This window comes from Acomys russatus, chromosome X, assembly GCF_903995435.1.
Source record: "Acomys russatus chromosome X, mAcoRus1.1, whole genome shotgun sequence".
NCBI classification, from domain to species: domain Eukaryota; kingdom Metazoa; phylum Chordata; class Mammalia; order Rodentia; family Muridae; genus Acomys; species Acomys russatus.
The window spans coordinates 47,541,562-47,559,530 of record NC_067169.1 but is presented as its reverse complement, the minus strand read 5'-3'; the positions used below and the strand labels follow the sequence as shown (position 1 = coordinate 47,559,530).

Below are 17,969 nucleotides of genomic sequence, written 5' to 3'. Positions count from 1 at the left end.
TATTTATGAACTACAGCTCTATTAGGTAATAATATCAATATTCCAAATCCAGTGATCAGAGAAAGTTCTGTGAGATTTTTTTTCCCAATCCATTCTTTATTTTCTGGCTAGTTTCCTTATGAAATTTCCACGGTACAAGTGTTACATTACTTGATTATCATGATTTCTGTAATCCATTTTCATAAAATTCAAGATAAATTTAAACTATCTAATCCATGCTTTATATCTTTCCACAGATTTCAGCTCCTGTCTGGCTTTTGGTGCATTCTTATACCAAAAGTAGCAAATAACTTCCTTCACTGACAAAAACAAAGTTCCTAAAACCACTTCTCTGCTTATGACTTGGGGTCCTATACTTTTTAAAAGTGTTCTTGATACAGGGTTGCTCTGTGTTATATTGGCTGTCCTGGACTCGCTTTGTAGACCAGGCTAGCTTCTAACTCACAGAGATCTGGCTGTCTCTTGGGGCTCTGTACTTTTATCTTTAATTTAATCAATATAAGCAATTCGTTTCTAGATATATTTATCCATTACACTCTGGATGTGCTGACCCCTGTGATTTCCTCCAAATATGGGAAACCCAACTGCATAATTTGTGGTACTGAGGGATTGTATTCATGCTGTCCCCAATTTTAAAAAAAATAGATATAAGCCAAAAGTACTATATAAAGTAGATAATTCTACCATCTTGAACTCTTTTAAAGCCAAGGCAATATTAGTTACTTATATGCATTGACAGCTCATTCAGGGACTAATTATATTATATATGATTCAGAATCAATAATCTTGGCTATTCCACACTATAACGAAAGTAGCTCTAATGGCAAGGGCACAATCTATACAACGTGAGAGGTCAGAAGTAAGATTTGAGTTGTTTGATCCCTAGTTTTATGATTCTTACTTTTTTTCAGACAAAACAGAAAATCCACAAACCCTTCCTCTTTTCGCCTATTCTTGGGCTTTTGAGTATAAAAAGGACTACATATGTGAATGAACACAACAAATCCTAGGCCTAGTGGAAACTCTCCATAAGAGACTCCATTGTTGCAATGCAACCACTTCCTCCTAACTCACCATGCATCCTGTTGCTTTCTTGAAAAGCTCCATCTTCTTTGTCCACTGAAGCAGGTTCTGAGCAGTAAGTAGCAATGTTGTCATCAAGGTGCCAGCTAAGGTTCTCATCTACGACACTGAAGAGAAGGAAGAAATTATGGTCCACATCCTTCCTCTGAGGTGGGAAGTTACCATCCAAGGTTCCTGGAAAAACATAAAAAATGATCCTTGATAATAGGCTACAAAGAGGTTCTCATAAAAAATATAAGAAGAGAAGGGAGAAGACCTAGGTCTGTCAACAATAGAAAATGTTTCTGATGTTACTTTTCATTTCCAAGCTTGCCAGGTGAACCTATGACATAAAGGGAGAAAACACAGATTCTAAAATAATTTTCTCCCATCATCCTTGTCTATGTCTCCAATCTAGTGCTTAAACCTAACCCAACTCCTGCAATCTCTTGGTCTTCAAACATGACTGCTCTTTGAGGATACCTCATTCCAAATCAAACAGCCAAATCCTGATGACCAAACTTTCCATCTGATCCATAACTAAGTTCTTATCATTTACCTTATGCAACTGTGCATTGGCTGCCAAGATCACTAATTTGAATTTTTAAAGTGAAATAAGAAACAACATAAAAGTAGTGGGGTTATTTGGTGAGTTTTTTTTAAAGGCAATGAAATAGACACAACAGTGGGAAGAGAGTTTGGCAGGTTAATGAAGGGGTGCCACTCAGGTTGTGCCTCAAAATGATCTGCATTCAAATGTCTCACTGCTTCCCATAGACATCCCAAATTATATCCTATGGCTTGCTGTTTGGCCAAGTACCTTTTTTACAAGTGATAAGGGGTCCGATGAGACCAGTTGCAATGTCTCGTGGAGCATCTACATGAGAATGGTAAATCCAGGTGAGGCATGCTGGGTCGGCACTTGTGGGTGCATGGCTTTCTGGAATAGTCCAATTGTAGACATGACTGCCCCCAGGGGGAACAGAATCATCAGCTTTCAGGGACCCAGAAGAACCATCTGGGTACAGTGAGCCTATAAAATAAAAATGTGCACGTCTAGTACTAGAGTGAGTAAAAGGATAGCAGATATAGAATTTAAAAGAAAGCATGAGTCAGTGAGGTTACTCAGCAGGTTAAAGGCACTTACTGAGCAAGCCTAGTGGCCTGAGTTAAATCCTCACAATTCATATTAAATGAGAGAGAATAAACTTGCTCCACAAGGTTGTTCTGAGCATGTATACTGTGGTATTAACATCCCCCACATCATAAACACAGAAACTGTAATAATATATTAAGTTGGAAAATAGAAAAAGTGTGTGGATACTTAAGTCAAGTCTTGAGGAATATTATACTCTAAGGTTCAGTACTACAGTGTCCCTCACTCCAGTCCTCACATCAACACTAGGCAAAAGAGAGAAACCACTGTAAGTCATGCACTACCTCTGGATCTTACAATCTTTCTGCACCCTCTTCTGCACTGATTCCCAGGCCTTGGGGATGGGCTACAACATAAATATCCCAATGAGGGCTGAGTATGCCTCGCTTCCTATTCTCTGTGTATTGGTTAGTCATAGCTCTCTCTGTACTAATGGCCATCTACTACTAAAGAAGCTTCTTTGTTGGTTTAAAAGATGTTTGGAGGCATAAGAGGGCAGCTGCACACATGAACTACACGGATGAGATGTGCAATAGATCAAGCCAAGCAGAATCCAAGCACGGACCAGGAAAAGAATCAGGAAGTTCTACCTTTATTTTTAAGAGTTAGTGGAAAATGATGGCTGCTGGATGGGGAGTGTCTGTTTTCTTCAGAACTTAGGCCCTGAGAGGCTATGCATGCTCCAGTTACTGCCCCTCCACCCATGAAATTCTGGCAGCTTTAAGTGCAGTCCTGAGCCGACTGTGAGGAAAAGAGTGCATGAAGTTGGGAAGAAGGAAGAGCAAGGTGAGGATAGGGGAGGTATTGGGGGAGAAGGGATGACGGACGGTAGGTGAATTTGATAATCACAGTAAAATTAAACAAAATTAAAATAACTAAAAGAGTTCTGAGAAAAACAGAAATCATTTGGGAAGAGCTATTTTCAGAAAAAGGCATGGCCGTACATTTCTATTAAGACTTAGGAGACGGAGGCGGCCCAGTTAAGACACTAGCCCGGGTTATGTAAGAAGACCTAGTCTGAGGGTAAAGTGACTCCTTCTACTCGAACACTCACTTTGAAATTCAAACAGCCTACAATCAGAGAACTATAGCTTAAAATCAACTTACTGATTACTTTCTCATCGTAGAGAAACTAAAACTGCAAGTAGTTTCATTTTTTACATTAAAAATTCTCTTTTCTAACAGTTTTGATCTGATGAAAGGGGTTGTTTGATTGACACAGGGAACTCATTATCCTCCTGCCTCTGCCTCCTAAGTGTTGAAATCACAGGTGTGCATCACCATAGAATTTTTTCACTCTGTTGTGATTTACCAAGTGCTGTTGTTATGTATATGCTACCCTCCCAAGTATAGAACACCAAAACTTATTCTTGTTATCTGTGACATTGAAGTTGGAGTAATCTCTCCTCACTCTTATCCTTTATTTCCCACAGCCTCTAGTAGCTGTTATTCTCAACTTCTATGAGAACAACTACATTATGTTCCATACATAATGAAATCATGCTATTTATATTTCTATAGCTGTTTCAGTTCACTCAACATAGTGTCCTTCTAAATTACTCCATGTTGTCATAAAGCAAAATATTGTTTTAATTTCTAAGGCTGAATAACTATACATACACACACACACACACACACACACATACACACACACCTATATATTGCAGTTCTGGAGTTGGGACCCAGGGCATTGCAAATCTATCCTCCATGTCCTCAGTCCTATACACCATTTCTTTGTCCATTCATCTGTTGATGGGCATTTAGAATGGTTACACAACCTGGCTATTATGACTAATCCTACAATAATCATAGAAGTATGTGTCTATTCAATGTGCTGGTATCATTTTCTTTGAAAATATAACTAGTAATGGGATTTCTGGGCAGTAACATGGTTCTAGTTTTAGGAACTGCATATTGTTACCTGTTGGCTTTATTATTTTCCTTTCCTTTTCTCTTCATCCACATCCCAAACCAGAGCCTCTGACTTTTTACTTTAATTCTCTCACTAACCACAATACCTGTTTTAGACAATTATGCCTCAAATGTTAAAAAAAAAAATTCTGAAGAATAAACTGAACACCCTCTTTTTAAAAAGGACCTTCTAGAAGACTGTTTAGTCAGAATAACACTCGATCACATTCACAGAACTTTTCTCTCAGAAGCATGTTCAAATACTCAGTAGAACAAGAATTCAAATATCCCCTTGCAATATAAAAGGGACTGTGTCATTATTTATTCTTCATATATATTCTTCATATAGAATCTGGAGCCCAGAGAGGTGCAATGTCTTGCCCAAGCTATAAAATGTATGTAAACAGCATGGTCGTTAGTACATAGTAATGTTTACTCTCAATAAAGTTTCACTATAGTAAATTAGTTAGTAAGAAAAAAAAGCTTTGTGATTGCACCATTAGCACAGGATGTGTGCTTAACCACATATAGATAGGAGGTATAAACACAAGAAGTACATCAGGAGGTATGCTTGCCCCTCATTGGATGAATATGAGAAAAAATATAGCTTTGTGGGGTTTGCCTTTATAAGCCCCTGACTAATATAATTTCAGAACATACTCTATGAATCCTGGAGAAGGACCTGGCCAGTATCCATGGTCCTGGGTGAAATTTAACAAAGCTTGCTTGAAATTTGATGAAAGAAAGAAAGAAAGAAAGAAAGAAAGAAAGAAAGAAAGAAAGAAAGAAAGAAAGAAAGAAAGAAAGAAAAGCTATTTTGGACTGGGCACTATAGCATCTAAGCACTCAGGATGCGTAGGAAAGAGAATCATGAGTTCTAAACTGTCCTCAAGTACAGACCAAGATCCTGTTCAAAAAGACCAAGAAATGGAGAGAGTGGTAATTCTTGTTCCAAGCTCTTCTTTCTCAGACGGCACTAAAGGAAAAGTAATTCTTTGTAGAAATAGAAAAAAGAAAAGGTAGGCTGGTTTACCTTCTGAGTCCTTCTCATAGAAAACTCCATGAGGGTGAATAGTATAAGGCCGGCTGGCAAAATTCTTCAGGTGAATAAGGATGACATCCCCCACCTCAGCCTGTAACAATGGTCCTAGGAAGCCCAACCAGGCGGGCTTGGCTATTTCATCAGTGTACGTGTCATCACTGTATTCCTTATAGACAGTCTTCTTGTAACTACTCCCTATCCTGTTTTTACCAGACTTTAGGAAGCTGGAAGCCACTCTGAGAAAATATAAGACACAATTACAACTTTTCTACCATCTTCAAATAGCTAGAAATTTCTTTTCCCAAGAATGCTGACAAAGGAAAAAATAAATTAGATTGCACTTACAAAAATATAATGTGAAACGGAAAATTGACACTTATGAAATAGCTGAGATTTGACCAACTTTACCATCCAAAGAATCACTCTTACATGATACATGATACAAACAAATGTATAATGACAAAGAGATAGCCAACTGTGTAATAACTCTTTTTAAATTATCAACTCCTACATTCATGTAACCCTTAGCATTGTGATACTATATAGGGAGAGCAGAAGACCTTAGTGGTTATGACCAGAAGCTTTGGAGCCAGGCCACTTGAGTGAAACATCAACTGCTCCACTTTCAAAATTTTGAAACATTGGACAAGCTGCTTTAACTTCTATGTAAATAATTTCACCATCTTCCAAATTAAGGTAATCATGATTTTATATTATTGGTCTGGGATCTTAAAGCGCATGGTTAACATGCATAAGGCCTTTCTCAGAACCATGAGACAGAAAACATAAACTAAAACTTCAAGAATTTTTAGACTAATACCTGGAAAATTACTAAAGTTCAATCCTATTACTTGAAATTATTAAGGTAAATGCTTAATTAGTACTATTTCAAGAGCAAGTTGAATACAAACATTCTGACTTCAAAGCTGGATGAATAGTTTGTGTTTAAAGAGAGCTTATGCTGGTCATACATCTCAGTGGTAGAACACTAGCCTGCAATATATAAGGCCCTAAGATTGATGCTAGCACTACGAAAAAAGAAAGAGAAAAATAGAGCAGTTATTAATTTAAAATGGAAGACTTTGGGCTTTGAAGAGATAAAGTAAACCACCATTGAAAAAGGTGCTTCAATACATCATTTGTTTTCTTTAACTTTTGATGAAGCATCAACCAGTTTCTAAGATTAAGAAAGATTAAACCTTTCCACTGTTTGGGAGGTTGAAGCAGAAGGATTGTCATGAGTTCAAACATGGCAGGCGTTAGATAGTGAGTTCCAGAGTAGCCTGTGCCAGAGGATATGTAAGAAAGACTTTGTCTCAGAAAGCAAGAAAGAGAAAGAAATAAAAAGAGAGGGAGGAAGAAAGGAAAAGAGGAAGAGAGAAAAGGGAAGGAAAGAACCAAGGATCAGAGGATATAATGGACAAAAAGAAGAAAAAAAGAAAGGAAAGCTTAATTATGCGAGGGATACAATGGTAAAAACAGAATCAAGTATGCACCCACTTTACAGATATTCAAATCCCAGCTCTTCCATTTAATAGCTATAGAATTTGGACAACTCACTTGACTTTCATGAGCCTGTTTCCTCATTGATAAAATCAAGACTGCATGTGTTTATATGTTTCTCAGTGGTAGAGTTCATGTTTATACTGCAAAAAGTCCTGGGCTCTATACTCATACCACAATACTGATGATATTCATACTTCCTAGGGATTTCTCAGGAAATGAATGACATTTGTAGGTAACTATTGGCATCTCTCCTAGAGCTCTTGTCTAAGACCTATTGATTTCTTTGTTTCTAAGATTTTTTTCACATATCTAGAAATAAGGTACTACAAGAGCATAATCGCACTATATGTGTCTTGGAAGTATGGCATATCTGTCATTTCTTTAAAAAAATAAATGAAACAGTTATTGATAGATTGGCATTATGAATTCCATCTTAGATACAAAGAAATACGGACATATCTTTAGGAATCTAAAAGTCATAAGGTGTTTCATTGTTGGAAAAAATAAGTTGGGATGGGATGTTAGATTCTGAGTCAACATTGTTTCCAGGAAACCTATTGTTGCATGTGTGGTCCAAAGAGATTTAAAGCTGGCTGCTATGGTACCCTGAGAAAGGACCCTCAAGAGACTACCTCTTGAATAAACCTCAAGAACATCCTCTTTTATCTCTACGTCTAAAAATATGTGAGATTAAACGTACGTGTCATTGTTCAGAGTCTGGTTTGTGATGACATTTCTTCCTTTGGGAGCATAGTTCCACTGAACATCCTGGATGCCCAGGTAGTAGTCTCGAATGGCCCCATCAGTTGGAACAGGCCACAAGGAGTACATGAACAGAAAAGCCCAGAGAAGTTGGCCTGACTTCATGGCCCACATTACTTTGAGAAACTGGGAATGGAATCTGCAGATATGAAGGAGAAAAAAAAATAAAAAGACAACAAAGAAATTTTGCATGCATCTGGAAAACTAGAGAGGCAAGAAACAGAAAAAATGGCTGAAAAAAAAACCCAAACAAACAAAACCCAATCAACCCGGGTTTCTTTTTAACCTCACTAGATTCTTTTCAGTCCAGTAAGTATCCAGTGGCCTCTATATGTAGGCTGTCAGAGAACAAAGTTAAAAATTCACCTATACTACTAATCAGGCACTGCCTCCTTCAGAAGAGAAGCCTGAATTGTGTTCTTTCAGCAGTATGGAAGGAAGAATGTACTCTGACCCTCAAACCAGGAAACAGTCAGCAGAATCATGATTAGCCGATACTCACTGGCTTGGTACCTTAACCAAGTCAGTCATTCTTTATTTGCCTATTTTCCCTTAAGCAAAAACGACTCACAGCTGCGAGTTTGCTTAATCAATAAATTATACTTAGAAACACGTGAGAAGTCATCAAAAGACATTTACTGGAATGTTCATAGACTCAAAATGAAAACTGCCAAGATGCAAATCAATATTAAAATGGTTGAGCAAATTACATTTTATTTGCACAATGGAATTCAGAATGGTAGCAATAATGAAGAAGCTAGGGCTATGCACAACACTATGGGCAGATATGGTAAATATAACTCTAAAGAAAGAAACAAAACACAGAAGCATACATAATGTATGATTTCATTCCACTAAAGGGCACATTAGAGAAAAATGAGTCTGTACTACTCGAAGTAAGGAGAGAAGTGAGAAAAGAGCTCAGTTGCATCCTACTTGCATGCTGTACATTAGTTCCTGGTATCCATCCCTACCGCTATAAAAAAATAAATGAAAATAATGTTTCACCCTTGAGGCAAAGATCAGTGACTGGGTAGGGAAGGGGTCATGTTCTGTTTTTTTATCTGTATTCTATTTATATGGATATATTCAGTTTCTAAAACTGTGCTAAGCAATATAGGATTTACAGACATTTGCGTATGTTTCATTTTTGGCTTTTAAAAGACAAAGGAAAAAAAAAGAAAAGCGGGCATGGTGGCGCACGCCTTTAATCCCAGCACTCAGGAGGCAGAGGCAGGCAGATCTCTGTGAGTTCAAGGACTGCCTGGCCTACAAAGTGAGTCCAGGACATCCAAGGCTACACAGAGAAACCCTGTCTTGAAAAAACGAAAACAAATAAAAAACCAAACAAAAAGAAATGAAAGTATTGAGGGAAGAAATTTGAACATCTTAGATTGTCAGCTGGTTCCCAATGTTGTATATAAACTCATTTCATAGGTTCCATCCTGATTCACTGCTATTCTCAGCTGTCTAACCTGTAATTTCAATGTTTTAAACAAGAAGGTTAGAATTCTTGAACATGGAAGGGAGACACTAAGTCATACCATATGTAGCAAAGAAACCCAGAAACATAAAACACATTCACATTTGCACACATAATTTTACTTAAAAACACAGATGCACATATTTACATCCACATATAGCCATATTGTCAACATAGAGACACAATCACCTTCAGAATAACAATAAAATAACAATACTTAATACGTATCTATTGTGTCTATGGTATGCTCATTTTAACCATCTAACACAAAGTAAAAACTTGAAGACTTACAACCACCTATAAGTAGATATCATCATTCTCCATGGTACAGTGGAAAAATTGGAGAACAGATATGTAATGTAATTTGTCCAAGGCCATCTTAGTTAACATATTTTAGAGTTGGGATTTAATTGCAAGAAATAGGACTCCAGCATCTAAGATGCAGGCACAAAAAATGTACTTGCACGCTCACATGTATACACTCAAAAAACCTACATTTACACACAGCCACAGCTCTATCTAGAAAAGCTGTATGCATTCTAAAATACACAATTACATGTGGCTATGTTTACTTAGAAACAAAGAGATAATCATACAAGGAGAAAATCATAGTAACGATAATAACTATGTTTCAGTGAGATATGACTAAAGACAAAACACCAGGCTCAGTACACTAAGCAAACCATTTCATTAAATATTCAACTCAAAGCATAAGTAATAGGGACTATTACTCCAAACTAGATATTCAGTCTCTACTGGGTGTGGTGGTACGTGACTAATGTCTGCACTCAGGAGGTTGTAGCAGGAGGCTTACATGTTCAAGACCAACATGGGCTACATAGAAGAAAAAAAAAATTTATTGGATTTTAGAGAAAGTGTTATTCTGTGTAGCCTTAGCTGTCCTGGACTCACTTTGTAGACCAGGCTGGCCTCGAACTTACAGAGATCTGCCTGCCTCTGCCTCCCAAGTGCTGGCATTACAGATGTAGACCCCCGTGCCAGGCTGAGAAAAAAGCTCTTTAAAAATAATTAGTTAATTAATTAATCCAAGCCATAGTACCACAAAAAAAATTAAAAGAGAAGCACAGATTAACATAAGGATAAGAAGGACACAAGTATTTGCCCTAGGTAGGCCCAGATACTTATTGATTAAAATCAAACAAAGAATTTTTTAAAAAGGAACTCAGGCTTTTCCATACACAGCCATCATGTATTAATCGCCAGTCTCCATAGTATTTCTGGTCAAAAGCCCTAGATGTAAAGACAGGCCTGTTCGGGAGGGGGGACTTCTTACAGAATACTGGTTGTCCCACTGATTGGTTATATCACCTGGTTATTATTTAACAGCTATGAACTTACTTTCTCTCATGTAAAGTGAGTTTAGTATCAGCCTTGGAGGAATAAATCAAAACATTTACCCCAAGGATCCAAGTAATACCAGTAATACCAGTATTTAGGACCCAAGAGACAGTTCCTATTGGCTCACTTGCTTGCTTTTCCTTCTCTTTCCCAACTATAGTTTGCTAATATATCTTGTTGTCTCCTAAGACATTGCCTTCATTTGCCACATTGGACTATAAACTCCTTGAGAGTGGATGTCTCGTAGTACAGATGTCTGTGTATCTATTCTTAGATGTGGTGCAGAGGGCACAGCAGGCAAGCCATAGCAGCTACTGTTAAAGGGAAAGAAAAAGGAACAGGCAGGCATGTTCTCACCTGTTAGCTCTAGCTTCTAGCACTCGTTTGAATAGGGACTTCAGGCAAGTTTCTTTACCTTAATGAACCCCAGTTTCTCATCTATAAAACAATGAAACCTACAGAGCTGAACCACACAGTGCTGACATTGTAAAAGCTATGGAAATTTCATAATCTAATGGAACAAACACATGCATCACAATGAAAGCTGTGGAATTTAAAAAGTTCTCAAAAGACTCATTTTTCTTACATGATGCCAATACTCACATTTACTGATGAAACACAGGTACAGTCACATGTACCTACATACACTACTATACATGGAAACACGGTTAGCCATTCCTTAGGACCCTCAACCCGGAAGGAGAGATCTTCGTTCAATGGACTTCTGAGTGTACACTGGACTTCGTTCAAACTTCCTTCTCAAAGACGTACCAGCAAGGCAGCTGTATCTTGAGCTTATTTACCTAGAGAGAAAACAATTCCAGGTAAGAGTTCCTTGGTAGCAGTCTCAGCTGAGAATCTTGGAAATGAGTGGAGCGATTTAGTAGAGGCCAGTAGCATAGAATGAACATACATTCAAAATTTAAAATGGTGATCCGTGTTCTGAAAGTCTAGAGGATATAGAACGTGCCAGTTACTTTTACAGTGTGCTTTTCCTATCTTTAACCTTATTTCTCACAGTCATGTAAGATATGGATTGATTCCTGTGTTTTACATGCACAGCAAAGGCATTGTGCTCACACCTCTTACACAAAACCTGGATCATCATAGAGTGGTTGGGAAGATTGTTACCTATACCTGTGTAAAGCACAAATAAGCATGTATGTTCACAAGCTAGCTATGAAAACTAAAAGTAACTATTATTAATATTGAGGAAATAAATTTGAACATAAAGCTTTTTTACCTATTTTCATTCTCTCTCTCTCTCTCTCTCTCTCTCTCTCTCTCTGATTCTGGGAATCAAATATCAAATCCAAGTAATTGTACAAGCAAAGAAAGTACTCCTATCCCAAAGGTTATCATGTTATGGATAAGGACAGACATGTATACATTTTAATGTTCTTCTACTTAGTAGTACCTTCAAAGTATATAAACACTTTTACATTTGCATAAAATGCACACATTTCAGAGTGACATTCTCTTCTTGGAAGAAACTTGGTTTAATGTAATGACCTTGAGCCAGTTATGGTGACACACACCTATAATCCTAGTATGAATGGAGGTGAAGGGTGAGACAGGAAGATCAAGAACTGAAAAGCCAATCTTGGATATATGGTTAAATTCCAAGTTAACTTTCTCTATCTCTATCTATATATACGTGTGTGTGTGTGTGTGTGTGTGTGTGTGTGTGTGTGTGTTATGTATTAGAGGAACAAACACTTAAGAGTCAGATAAACTTAATTGTGGTACTTTCTGTTTTGTATTTAAATATATGAATACAGAACCTGGAACTTATCAAGCATCTTTTAAGTACTAGTTTTTCTTCCTTTAAATTGCCGACTTCCTATCTTTATGCATGGAGACTGAATTTGAATTGTCATTGCTGTTGTCATTGATGTTGTTTACTTTGGTTTTATCATTCACTTTAAGGGCAGAGGAAAGGAAGAACCCATAAACTTCCTTCAGAACCACTTGGCCATTTCATGATGAATGGGGAAAATATCCAAGCACCAATGAAAAAGAATATCCACTTCTGTATTAACTGTCACTTCCTTACATGACCCTGAGCAAGTTATGTAGCTTCCTGAGCCTAAGCTCCTCATTTCTTTTTTAAAGTATTTTTATGTATACATTTATATTATTACACATATATAAAATAAACTACATACAGCAAGAAGAACCACGAAACAATCAGGAATTATATTAATGTTACATCCATAGTGTTTTGGCTATTTGTGTTTAGAAACCTTGAAAGGAACATTTCCTATCTTGGTGAGTCTAAGTGAAAATCTACACCTTGGGTCCCTCAATGGTATCTTATGAAGACCAAATGAGACAAAAGACATGAAATCCTTGTGTAAATTTTTCATCAGGGCTATGACATGTTTCTTGATGCTAAGCCTGCAGAGAAAATCCAGACTGATGTGGAAAAAGGGAAACAAGAAATGAGATGAATAAGGTGAGTAGGAGTGCTGGGTAAAAGCAAAAAGGAAAGCTCTTTAATAAGTAAAGAGTAAGAGCCATTCAGATTAAGGAAAAGCTAAGGAGGCTTTCTGGGCTACTTGGAATTAATGTACACTGATTTCTTGTTTCAACCTGATTAGAAAGTCAATCCTCTCTTTCCTTTCAGTTACTTTCTAGGCATACTATGGTCCCCTAGCCTAATCCTTAGGAACCATAGCAATTTGCATCAAGGTTTTCCAGGCAGCTTACAAATTGCTCCGTTAATGTGACAATGTTTTTTTTTTTTCTCTCCCTTTAGTCTAGTCTTTGTTAACTAGACTGGGTTTCCAAAACTTATCTTAGACAGAAAATCACTAAAATGACTAGGAATTTGGAGCTATCTTAAGTGGGCCATGCCTCCACTTTGGCTCCTTGCTTTCTTAACTTTTTGTCACTCTGTTGATAGAAAGCACTGACATTAATGACCCTCATTCAAATTCCATCTCTTGCCTGTAAGAGTTGTCAGTTCAGTAAATTATTTTCACTTCGTTGAGCCTCTGGTTTTTCATCCTCAAAATGGGGATTCTGATTATTTCATAGGACTGATTCAAGACTCAAACAAATAATGACTGACTAAGGCAATATACAAACAGTTTGTTTAGACTATAACAGAGACTCAGTAATGAGAAACTAAATAAACTATATACTTAAGTGTCTACAAAAACCATTACAAACCATTTTTATGTGTCTGTGGTTGTGAGATGCTTAGAAAAATGAGACCACACTGGTGAAGTGGCTGGTTCAAAATCATGCATCCAGCAAGGCCAGAATTCGAATCCTTGCTTAATAAAGCTTTTGGCATTAAACACCAAATCCTTTTAAAATAATTCTTAAAATAATTCATAATTTAGTGTGACTCAATCACCTCTTACTGAATCTTTCTGTGCCTACCTTCTCTGAAAAATATGAAATCTAGCATAGTTGTATTTAAGGGTTTATGATCTCCTATTCATGGAATTTACAGTTCCATGATCTCAAGAAAACTTGCCAACCTGGGAGACAGAAGATGAACAGGCTGTTCAGACAGCAAAATGGACTATTCTCTAGGACTCCAAGACTATTCCAGAAACAGAGAACCGGTGTGATTCTGGCCATTTTGGCTAGAGGAACAAAAGGAAGGCAGTCTATTGTCTCCAGTCACTTCCCTGTGCACCTAAGCAAACTTCCTCCAACTTTGCAGTCCACCTACTTTCTCTCCCAGTGGCCCTGAAGTCTTCTAAACCCAACTGAATAAACATTTTTGCATAGGAAGGCAAGTGCGGGGTTGTTCCAAAAGAGAAAGCTTACCTTGTTAGGGAAACCCTTCCTTCCTTTCTTTCTTCCTTCCTTCCAAATTCATGTCAGCGGCCCATCAATGTTGAACTGCAGACCCCAGCCTGAGCCTGCTAGCCCTGTTTACTAAGTAAACAGAGTTACAAAGCTCTTCCCATGAATTAAATCTAGGGCTCCTGTCTGGCGGGGATTACTGGGGTGAGTGAAAGGGGGAGGGGACAGTGCTGGGTGCCCTCTTTTCCACAAACTAAACTACTGGAATGTCCTGTTCCCGCCGGTTTGGTACAAAACCCGGGGTGGTTCTTTAACAATATCCGGGTGTTTTCCAAATCCTGGTGAGGATCTCCGGAGGAATTACAAGGAGGTGGCCTGTTATGTAGCTTGCTAGTTGGCTTTGCTGAGCTAAGATGAAAAGGCACCTTCAGTGTGGCTAGCCAAAGCCTGCAGGCAAATTCCAACTGCCTGGGCAAAGAAATAGGAGGACAAAGGGTATAACTCGTGGTAGAAATGCTGATAATGACAGTGACAATAGTAATTCCACAAAGCTCTCTTAAAAATTAAACTGTACTCTGGATTTTTTATTTTTCTAGCCAAACACCATTTCTGACCCTTCTGCAAAGAAAAGGCAGTGAAAAGTCATTGGACTAAATAAGACCTATTTCCTAGCTCTGGCTTTGGCAATAATTAGCTGGGGCCTTGCCTCACTTGCATCTTTCCATTTGTTTGATGACAGTCTTAAGGTAGATAGGAACCCATAATTTGTCTCTGTAAAAATCGCGAATCTAGGATTCTATGAAGATTCTAAGTAAAAGAGCAATTGAGAAAGAAATGTAAGAAAAGAATGAGTGAAGAGTGAGCCATTAAGATACAGCTGAATACTCTATGCCTTGTTGGGAGGGGCTGTTTATACCCACCAGACTCCCCAAACCTAGGAAGGGGACAGGGAATATGACAGTCTACTACCTGGTGTCCTTCCTTGTGATGAGGAGACCTCCACTGAGAGCAGATTGTCTTCTTCACTCAGGCTTTACACACTTCTTTTCTCCGAATCTGCAGCATCTAGAGCAGGGGCCACGAAAGAAGACTCTCATAAGACCGGAAGTCCCACTGAGCTGGTGGGGCAAAGTCTGAATCGTAAACAAGTAGAGGTTTTACAGATAGTCAGCCACTGAGGAGCTGCCCTGCAAATTGCAGCCAAGTGAAGTGGAAGTACCAGTAAAGAGAAGGGAGGAGCCAGCAGCCTCAGCTACCTCAGAAACACGCAGTGCTCACCAGCAGCTGGATTGGATCCTGGCAGCACCTGCCTGACACACATGTGGACCTTGAAGCCAGAGGGGCAAGGTGGAGACCAAACCCATTAACCTAGGATCCAAGTCCAGGCTCTAAGGCATTTATGACAGGGAAGGGAGGGGAAGGGATAAGGCCTGTGCTCTGACTCATGAAACACAACAAAAAGCAGGTCATTATAGATGCTCTTGAGTCAACACAGTAAAGACTACAGAAGGCAAACAAGGCACGGTTTCCGGGCTTGTAATATTTATTCACAAATTTTTCTGAGAGTGTAAGTGCTGAATACCTCTCACACAAATCCTGCATGTTTCCCGTGTTTTTCTCTTGGGAGTCACTTGTAACATAGTTTTAAGCAGCTGCCTATAGACCATACGTTGGGAAGCTTTAATGGAAGGAGTTACTTAGTACATATTTTATATTTTAGAGTAGATAGTTTCTATATACTATAACTTTTCAAACTATTGTTATAGCTTGTAAAATCTATATTTCAACAATAAAAATTTATAAAATAAAAACGACAAGATTTGAGATATGAAACTTATTATGAGCATTAATTTAATGAAATATATTCCAAAGGGTATGGAATCTGTATCTGGCATCCTTGTTTGAAATTATAGTTTTGCCATTGTCAGATAATGCAAGCTTGTAAATGTATGTTAATCTTTCCAAATATAAGTTGTACCCTTTGTGAAACAGTGTTTTTGTTTTGTTTTGTTTTGTTCTGTTCTGTTTTGTTTTGAGACAGGGTTTCTCTGTGTTAACTTTGACTGTCCTGGACTCTGGACTCACTTTGTAGACCAGGCTGGCCTCGAACTCACAGCGATCTGCCTGCCTCTGTCTCCTGAGTGCTGGGATTAAAGGCATGCGCCATCACACATGGCGTGAAACAATGTTTTATAGGCATATTATGAGGAGTGAAATAAAATTATATATATATAAATATGTTGACTGGCACATAGTAAACTGACAGGAGCATGGTTGTCTTCATTTTTATTAAAGATCTAAAACTAGGGCTGATGGTGTAGCATACTGGGTAGAGTACTTGAAAACTATGCACAAAGCCCTGTGACCAATCTCCAGAACCAAAGAAAACTTAGCATGGCGGACCCTGTCTATAATACCAGTGTGACACAGAAGAATTAGCAGAAGTTCAAGGTCATCTTTGGCCTCATATTGAGTCTGAAGCCAGCCTAGAGTACATGAGATAAAATAATAAATATTTATTAATACAAATCATTTAAATGTATGATAGATTGTAGTGATTTGAATAAGAATTTTCCCTCCCCCATAGGCTTATATATTTAAATACTTGGTCTCCAGTTGGTAGACTATTTAGGAAGCATTAAGATGTGTGGCCTTGTTGGAGAAGGTATTTCTCTGGGGGTAGACTTGTTTGTTTGTTTGTTTGTTTGTGTGTGTTTGATTGTTTGTTTGTTTATTATTCACCATATCCCCTCCCTTATCTTTAGGGGGTGCACTTTGGAGTTTCAAAAGTTCATGCTAGTCCCTACTCTGAGCTGCTTTTGGAGCAGGATGTAAAACTCTCAACTACTTCTCAACTGCCATGTCTGTTTGCACCCTGCCATGATGATCATGTACTATCCTCTGAAGCTGTATGCAAGCCCTCAATTAAATGTTTTCTTATATAAGTTGCCTTGGTCAGGGTGTTTCTTCACAGCAATAGAACAGTACCTGAGACATAGATAAAGGAAGCACATTTCAACAATTCTGGCTTTATGCTCTGAAGAGTTCACAGTGATCCTTGTCATTTTACCTCTGGGGGATCTTTATTAGTAACATTTAGAAGATAAATGGATTTCCACATTTTTAAAGATCATTGAATACATTTATTTTCATTTTTATTTGTTCTTTGAAAGTTTTATACAATGCATTTTAATCATATTCCTCCCCTTCCTTCTTCCTCCCAGATCCATACTCTCTTGCCAATTCACTCAACTCTATCTTATTGGCTTTTTAAAAACTCATCCAGTCCAATTTGTGCTACCTATACATGCTTGGGTTTATGGCCTTCTGCTGGATGGTAGTCAACACCAAGGACTTCACTTCTAAAGAAATCTAACTCTGACTCTCCCTATCCTAGCAGCTTTTAACTGGCAATATCTCCTTGGCTAAGCATGGAACATCACACTCACCTCCCTTCTCCATCTGGAATTTTGTGTCTTGATGTTATGCAGGTCTTGTACAAGCTGTCTCAGTTATTACCTTGTGTTGTCCAGAAAACATGGCTTCCTTGCAGTCATCTTCCACTGCTGGTTCTTATAATCTTTCTGCCACTAATTCCACAATGATCCCTGAGCTTTGGGATTAGGGGGTGTGTGATATAAATGTTGTATTTAGGGATAAGCATTCCATGGTCTCTTATTTTCAGCACCTTGACAATTTGTGGGTCTCTATATTGATCATCATTTATCACAAATAGATGCATGTTTGGTGAGGGTTGAGAAGATGTAATAATCCATGGGTATAATGTTAAGTCATTACAAGTCAGCTGAGTACTATTTCCATTTAGTAGAGTTAGAGTAGTAGGTTCTCCCTTTGGACCATTGTACCTGGCCCCCCAAATCATGTCAAATTTGTGTTTTATGTTACAGAACCGGACTTAA

The 17,969-nt window shown here is 38.1% G+C and overlaps 1 protein-coding gene across 4 annotated transcripts in view; it reads right to left on the bottom strand.

The window, feature by feature from the left end:
• The window catches only part of Heph (hephaestin), a 106,214-nt gene extending 90,976 nt beyond the window's left edge, over positions 1-15,238 (bottom strand). Inside the window, exons 1-6 of one of the 4 annotated variants that reach the window (XM_051140938.1) lie at positions 15,019-15,238; positions 10,885-11,084; positions 7,378-7,578; positions 5,163-5,407; positions 1,883-2,095; positions 1,075-1,257 (exon numbers count right to left, since the gene is read on the bottom strand). In XM_051140938.1, coding sequence (XP_050996895.1) covers positions 1,075-1,257; positions 1,883-2,095; positions 5,163-5,407; positions 7,378-7,553 — 817 coding nt within the window. In that variant the 5' untranslated portion in view covers positions 7,554-7,578; positions 10,885-11,084; positions 15,019-15,238. Of the gene's footprint in view, positions 1-1,074; positions 1,258-1,882; positions 2,096-5,162; positions 5,408-7,377; positions 7,579-10,884; positions 11,085-14,070; positions 14,361-15,018 lie in introns of those variants that run through there. The other 3 variants (XM_051140939.1, XM_051140937.1, XM_051140940.1) reach the window with 3 other exon arrangements.
• Between the last annotated feature and the right edge of the window lie 2,731 nt (positions 15,239-17,969).